Source organism: Frieseomelitta varia, unplaced genomic scaffold, assembly GCF_011392965.1.
Source record: "Frieseomelitta varia isolate USP_RPSP 00005682 unplaced genomic scaffold, Fvar_1.2 scaffold_447, whole genome shotgun sequence".
NCBI classification, from domain to species: Eukaryota; Metazoa; Arthropoda; class Insecta; order Hymenoptera; family Apidae; genus Frieseomelitta; species Frieseomelitta varia.
Genome location: NW_025110198.1, coordinates 476,897 through 483,590, shown reverse-complemented (window position 1 = coordinate 483,590; position 6,694 = coordinate 476,897). Strand labels below are relative to the sequence as shown.

The 6,694-nt window shown below is 29.5% G+C and overlaps 3 protein-coding genes and 1 long non-coding RNA gene across 7 annotated transcripts in view; 2 read left to right on the top strand and 2 right to left on the bottom strand.

Moving 5' to 3' along the window:
* Positions 1 to 4,189, top strand: part of LOC122532294 — a 12,763-nt gene extending 8,574 nt beyond the window's left edge. Inside the window, exons 9-11 of the mRNA XM_043660952.1 lie at positions 1,664 to 1,693; positions 3,452 to 3,633; positions 3,729 to 4,189. Coding sequence (XP_043516887.1) covers positions 1,664 to 1,693; positions 3,452 to 3,633; positions 3,729 to 4,130 — 614 coding nt within the window. The 3' untranslated portion in view covers positions 4,131 to 4,189. The remainder of the gene's footprint in view (positions 1 to 1,663; positions 1,694 to 3,451; positions 3,634 to 3,728) is intronic.
* Positions 363 to 2,752, bottom strand: LOC122532318. Of its 2 annotated transcripts, none has more exons than XR_006307480.1 (4): positions 2,689 to 2,752; positions 1,541 to 1,752; positions 788 to 970; positions 363 to 467 (listed from the first exon to the last, which is right to left on the bottom strand). It is a non-coding gene; the product is annotated as an uncharacterized LOC122532318 (long non-coding RNA). The 2 variants fall into 2 exon arrangements; XR_006307479.1 differs by lacking the exon at positions 2,689 to 2,752 and adding an exon at positions 2,353 to 2,545.
* On the bottom strand, positions 4,186 to 5,674 carry LOC122532310 (IQ domain-containing protein K-like). 3 transcript variants are annotated; one of them, XM_043660985.1, is made up of 6 exons: positions 5,550 to 5,674; positions 5,024 to 5,221; positions 4,787 to 4,923; positions 4,583 to 4,712; positions 4,400 to 4,466; positions 4,186 to 4,340 (listed from the first exon to the last, which is right to left on the bottom strand). In XM_043660985.1, the coding sequence occupies exons 2-6, from the start codon at positions 5,162 to 5,164 to the stop codon at positions 4,273 to 4,275; spliced, it is 543 nt and encodes a 180-aa protein (XP_043516920.1). In that variant the 5' UTR covers positions 5,165 to 5,221; positions 5,550 to 5,674; the 3' UTR covers positions 4,186 to 4,272. The 3 variants fall into 3 exon arrangements, with proteins under 3 accessions (XP_043516920.1, XP_043516918.1, XP_043516919.1); XM_043660983.1 differs by lacking the exon at positions 5,550 to 5,674 and having other exon boundaries at positions 5,024 to 5,355; XM_043660984.1 differs by lacking the exons at positions 4,400 to 4,466; positions 5,550 to 5,674 and having other exon boundaries at positions 5,024 to 5,355.
* On the top strand, positions 5,475 to 6,578 carry LOC122532333 (stress response protein NST1-like). Its single transcript, XM_043661033.1, has 3 exons — positions 5,475 to 5,529; positions 5,592 to 5,954; positions 6,115 to 6,578. The coding sequence occupies exons 1-3, from the start codon at positions 5,475 to 5,477 to the stop codon at positions 6,456 to 6,458; spliced, it is 762 nt and encodes a 253-aa protein (XP_043516968.1). The 3' UTR covers positions 6,459 to 6,578.
* Positions 6,579 to 6,694: the final 116 nt, after the last annotated feature.

Genomic DNA, 6,694 nt, shown 5'->3' with positions numbered 1-6,694 from the left:
ATTTCGCTCAGACAAGAATTAAAATATTACGCAACAAACACTGGCTCTACCGACCGCATTGCACGCGGTCACACAAATTTTATGAAAATAATTAATATGTATGAAAATAATGAAACTTGAATATGTATTGCATGTTGGCGTTCGGAAAAAGTAAATACATTGTAGCAAGGTATAATATAATAAAGTACGAAAACTTTGAATTTAATAGTCTATTGTATTATATATCCATTTAAAAATATATACTATTGAAGTATAAATATATACTAATAATCTTGTCTACTTTCATCCTTGTATTCCGAATAATTACGAAATTATGTATTGTGAATTATATATCAAATATATATAAATTGTATACCAAATGTTATTTAAAAGGAATAAAATGTTACCAACTTTGCACGAAAATTCATCAGATTGTCCAATGATGATCATGGTGTCTATGCATTCTATCTTTGCAACCAAGGAATAACCTGCACAAGAAGAAATCAAAAGTCAGAACAAATGCGTCAAATGATGATAAATGTGTAAAAATAAAGCGATAATCAACTTCAAATTCTATTAAAAAAGCGTACGAGACAAGCTATCGGTAATCGTACGAGTCAAATCGACAATTGAAAAAAATTGGTGCAAAGCACGAAACGATTTCGTTATCATAATGCTCACTGAATCATTAAACACACATGTATTAATTAAATGATACTATTAATGAGGTGTAAATGGAAGTAAAAGAATATCAAAGAAGCGACACCACCGAAGGGACGCCACCGATAAATTACGAAAAGTTACGAACCTAATATAACGTAATACGTGTTGCTGTCACGAAATTCCATAGCCGAATGACTTCCCGCAACACGTCTTGTCCTTCAATTGAAAGTAGTAGGGGATGGGGTGATCCTGACCGAGGCACGATAGTACGAACATAAACATTGTGTTGTTGTTTTGAATTTCGAGCTTCAAGGCCTTCTACGCTTTACTTTATGTGAGAAATGAAAACTTCTATTATATTACACAGTAAAATTATTATTTTAACTATTAAATACGTACATTCTTAATAAATTATTGTTAAATTTAATATAAAAATTATTAAGAATTACGCAGTATAGTTAAAATAATAAGTTAAAATATCAACAAATAAGTAGAAAATGTTATAATAGAAGTGAATCTATAAAGGTATATAATAAAATATATATATATATATATATACATACACACGTATTTTATTATATATCTTTATAGATATACCTTTATAGATTCACTTCTATATATATACATAAAACAATGAATTAATCAATTACAAGGTTACAATATTTGCACTGGTTAGAATTGAAATTAAATTTTGATATAAAATTATAAATAATTGTAGCATGGTATATTCTGTTTAAATGTTTATATGCTATTATTTCTTTTATTGTTGAAAATTATATGTAATAATTATTGGTTAAACCTTACCTTGAATTGAACATAAAAATGCAAAAATGCACATTTTATATTAAAAATTAATAACATAAATACAAATCTAACAACTATTGATTTAAATTTTTACCTAAGAACTTCTGGGTGACACTTTCAGGGTAATTTTTCTGATAATACGTCTTTCTTTACAGGTGAGGTGTGCTACTCTCCGCCATTTTTAACCGCCAATTTCCAGTTAAAGATCGATCATGAGAAATATCGATTATTTCGAGAATCGTAGGAAGTATATTGCGTATTTCACCGTTGGGGCGTTGTAATCGCTCGTTCCGCACGAAATGATAACTTGAAATAAAAATAAAAAAACCTCTGATCTAAATCAAATACGTAACATTCATAAGAAATTCTGTAAAAAAAACAAAAATATTCACATACTCGATAAAAAATTTTCAATACTTTAAACTAAGACATGAGAAATTTTATTATATTACACAGAATAACTGTTATTTAGGTTATTAAATATGTACATACATCCTTACTAAATTATTGTTGAATTTAGTGTTGGAATTGTTAAGAATTATGCAATATGAGGTTAAAGAATCAACAAATGAGTAGAAAATGTACAATAGAAGTAAAAACATATATATATATAATGAAAAGTTAGTCATCAGGTTACAATATTAGTTAGAACTGAAATTAAATTTGATATAAAATTATAAATAATTGTAACATTGTATATTCTGTTTTAAATGTTTATATGCTATTATTTCATTAATTGTTGAAGATCATATGTAATAATTATTGGTTAAATTTTACCTTGAATTGAAGCCAAAAATGCATTTTATATTAAAAATTTATAACATAAACACAACTATTGATTTAAACCTTTTTAAATTTTGATTTAAACCCATTAATTATTACTAATAAATTACTATTGATTTAAACCTGAGAACTTCTGGATAATACTTCTTCCTGGATGACTTTTCTAGATAACATTTCTTCTTTACAGATGAAGCGTGCTTTTTTCCGCCATGATTTCCGTTTAAAAATCGATCATGCGAAATATCGATTATTTCGAGAATCGTAGGAAGTATATTGCATATTTCACCGTTGAGGCGCTGTAATCGCGCATTTCAGATGAAATAATAACTTAAAATAAAATATAAAAATTTTGATCTAAATCAAATATACAAAATTCATGAGAAATTCACAAAAAGGATCGAAAATATTCATACACTAGATGAAAGATTGTCAATATTTTAAATTGTTATAATTTCGTACCTTACCAGTAGACTTTACTTGACAATTTCTGAATAAATAGCTTTTTGCTTCCGTTCTTGCCGTGTTTCCGTCTATAACTGACGGTTTTACGTTACATCCGAGTATTAAATCGATTAGATCGATTATACGAGACATCGATTTGAGAATCGCAATACGTAATTGTGAAATTTTACTACTTCATTGGCGCTGTAATCTTTACAAAAGTTTAAAATTATTGCGCGCGTATTTCGAACGAAAATATATTGCATTAGAGAAAGAAAAAATAAAAATTTCCTTCCCCTAACTCTTTTCATTCATTAAATTTTTACAAAAATCTGTAAATTATGCTTGTATATCTGCAAAATGGAAAAAAATTACGTCTATAATTTCATATCTGCGATTTTAATTTTTAATAATTTTACAATTACACTAAGTTACAATTTAATAAATTTAATTTTTTTAAGACTAAACTAGACATGAATCAATGCTATCATCGTTCGATATTAATTATTTCATAATAAAAATAATGCTACAATATTATTTTTAGTTTTTGAATTAAATATAATTTTTATGTGGATAAATCGCGGAGAGCGTAAAATACTTTAAATTTTTCGAGATTGGTATTCCAAACATGATGTCTCATATAGTGTCGAGGCTATTTTGTCTTTTAATCACTAATTCTTAACCTCTATATAGTGTAACATTGATCGATGGAATATGTAACCTAACCTCATCTCTGTGAAGAAGAGGTTAGTTTGTTATATCAAACATAAAAACACACTAGTTGTAGAAAACATGGTAATAAAATATATTGGACGGACACATTACCTCAAAGGCAAACCATTATGGGAAATATTGGGAAATTTGAAAAATCATGGTGTAGGTAGACTCGTAATACGAGGTACTCAACAAAGGTATCCTGAAATATCCTATATGAAGATACTGAAAGTTGCTGGATTACCAGATGTTTCAAAAAATCCGCATGTATAATGTCTTCTATTTTTATGTTTATCAATGGAATAATGGAATAAACAAATTATTGAAAGTAGTACATCTTATAGGATCCACGAAAAGTGATAGTATTAGTAGAAAGAGTTTTTAGAGGTCAAAAATCTCCTATACTAGTGCAAATGGATGGAACAACTTATAAGCCAGATTTTATGTTGGTTCCCAAAGATCAAGAAGCAAAGTATATAAATGCCACTGAAACACCACAACTAAGAATTATGCCACAAATAACAAACTTTCCTCCTCTTTTGGAAGAGATGTTAATACAAGAGGCACAAGAACAAGGAAAAGATGTAGCTGATATAAAATTAAAACTTATATATAGTCCTCTGGGTATTAAAAGTTACAGAATTGCTGAAGAAGGTGAAGCTCCTACAACTGAAATAAAAATAGGATTAGGACAGCCAGCAAGCCCTAGTTTGTATGAGAATATTAAACAACAGAATGCATCATGAATATGATTCAATATGCATTTTATCTTGTAATTTAATAATAAAGATTAAGTATTTCTCAATTATAACTTTTTAATATACTTTTACATCTAAAACGTGCGTCTTTCCTTTAATTTTGCGTTGTAGCATATGTGTATGCCATTGATCAATATTTTTCACAACGAATCAAATCTTCATCAATTATTTCATGCTTTGCATTATCTTGTACATCACCTACAAACAAATAAAATGAATTAATATCATTATCATCATAAATTCCAAATAGAACATACTTAAAAGTCTTTGAGACTGCACAATACAATTCTCTTTTTTGTCAAAGAAACTATTAACTGCAATATCCTGTGGATTATATGCAAAACAATATAACATAATTGTAATATAACTTATAATATAATTTTAGAATAAATAATGAGAAACAATATAAAGATATACATATCGGTATTTTAATTACTAACCTTCCAAAATTGCCTCATTTCTTGAACATCCACACGTTTTCTTACAAGCCAGCCACGAACATATCTTTGTATATGCAATGCAGCTTCATCTTCAGACCACAACCAAGATTTTGGGAAATAAGATCTAGGACTAAACATGAAATAAATGAAAAATACTGAAAATTATTAATTTTTGCACAGAACTATTGAAATTTGTTCGCTTACTGTGAATGTAAATATTCTTTAAACGGTGGTATATCAAATACATTTAGAGGTGGTGAATATATTTTTGAACGACGTGGATTACGATTCCATAGAATCTCCGCGATATTATCGAGACCATTAAAACAACACTTCTGAACCTGTCATAACTCATTGATAATTTCTCATAGATGTAGTTACAAGAATTGGTAAATTTCGAATTCAAATTGTTATCAAATCCAATAAAAAATTTTACAATACTCGAAGAACATTCCGTTTAGATGCTTCAATAAGTGTTTCTTCCAATGCAGGTATTAATAATCCAAAAATGTTTCTATCAATATAATTCGAAGGTAATAGATCATCCTCTTCGATGGAGATGTTTACTTCCTCCTCTTTCATACAATCTCCATCACAACAATGTAAGGTTGATATCACGCAACTAACCGAACTAGATACCTTAGATATTTCATCCAAACATTTCATTTCACGAATGCAACTTCCTTTCAGTGATGTCGGATACATTTTCGTGAAAAATACTTTCTTAAATTAGAGAGAAAAAGCAACAAGATAAATGAATACACGAAAATCATTTGTCAAGCATTAATAACGGTAGCAAACTGTCAAACAAGATCGATTTCTCGATCGAAAGTATGTAAATTTTGGCAGATCTGTTATAGTCTTTAAAAACGATTTTTTGAAATTAATCTAAATGCCTGCATGCGAGCCATGGTGTCCTCTGGTGAAGAGTCAATTAAAAAAAATAGGTATAATTTAAATATGTTACCCGTTGTTTTAAACATTTTTGCTTATCTTACTGCACCAAAATAACCGACGAAGCTTCCAGCCAGCGAAGTTCCATGGCTTTTGAAGAAAGATTTTCCTTCGAAGGAAACCGATTTAATCGATCTAGCCGATAAACTTCGCGATCCAAGATTAGACATTATCGATGAAAAATTTATAAGGACAAAGGAGGTTGAACGGGATGACGATTTGGAAAAGGAACCAGAATTTAATGCAGCATTTGATGCAGATTTGGAGAAGAAGCCAGCACCTGATGTGAATTATTATCGTCTTCCTATAGAAACAGATAGAAGGCTCGAGGACTCAGTAAATGAAGTGACAGATAGAGAGGATCCCTCAAAATATAGAAAAATTAAAAGAGAATCTGCAACGCAATGGACCGTTGAAGGTAAATAACACGGGAAAATTTCTTGTTGATTTTCTGTCTTCTTTGTCTTATATCACTTAGTGACTCAATAGAAGTACTTTAAAAAACGAGAAATGTTTTTTATTGTCTTCAATTGTGATATGTATGAAATTGAAAACGTATCGGAAAATTATTAATGTAGGAGAAGATAAGGTGGTCGAAACCGATATCATGGATGAACCTACTATAAGGGAAGAAGATTTGGTGGTCAAACTTCCGGAACGTGAAAGATTAGAGCATAAAAAGCTAGAACGTGAAAAATTAGAACGTGAAAGATTAGAAGATGAAAAATTAGAACAGGAAAAAATAGATGGAGAACCATCGAAGCACGATGATATCGATGAGAGAGAACTTGCGATATTCAAAGATGAATGCGATCCGTCTTGTCCTCGACGTATATCGCAAAGCAAGTATATTTTGTTATTTGTTGTTATTGTCGACATGAAAGATGATTTGTTAAACATTAATGATTTCTACAGAAAGTAGAATACGTAAACTCGAAGAAAGGCAAAGAGTCGTAGATCATTATTTATTAACTAAGGGTTCGGGTTACTTTGAAGACGTCTGCACTTGTTCTCTTTCCTGCATCATTCATGCTTTAAAAAACGATCCGTTTATTAGAAGCATATTAGCATCTGCTGCGTTATTTACGCTTGGGTTAAAACTTTGTACAGAATTAGACGCGTGGTATTTGCCAACTCGATTTTCGTAAAATAAAATCA

Coding starts and splice junctions, on each gene's coding strand:
- LOC122532310 (XM_043660983.1), bottom strand. CDS start 5,287: ATGTATCCGACATCACTGAAAGGAAGTTGCATTCGTGAAATGAAATGT. Junction 4,924..5,023: donor CTAAACGGAATGTTCTTCGA/GTATTGTAAAAT, acceptor GAGTTATGACAG/GTTCAGAAGTGTTGTTTTAA. Junction 4,341..4,399: donor GCAGTCTCAAAGACTTTTAA/GTATGTTCTATT, acceptor ATTTGTTTGTAG/GTGATGTACAAGATAATGCA.
- LOC122532333 (XM_043661033.1), top strand. CDS start 5,475: ATGCCTGCATGCGAGCCATGGTGTCCTCTGGTGAAGAGTCAATTAAAA. Junction 5,530..5,591: donor GAGTCAATTAAAAAAAATAG/GTATAATTTAAA, acceptor CTGCACCAAAAT/AACCGACGAAGCTTCCAGCC. Junction 5,955..6,114: donor AACGCAATGGACCGTTGAAG/GTAAATAACACG, acceptor TTATTAATGTAG/GAGAAGATAAGGTGGTCGAA.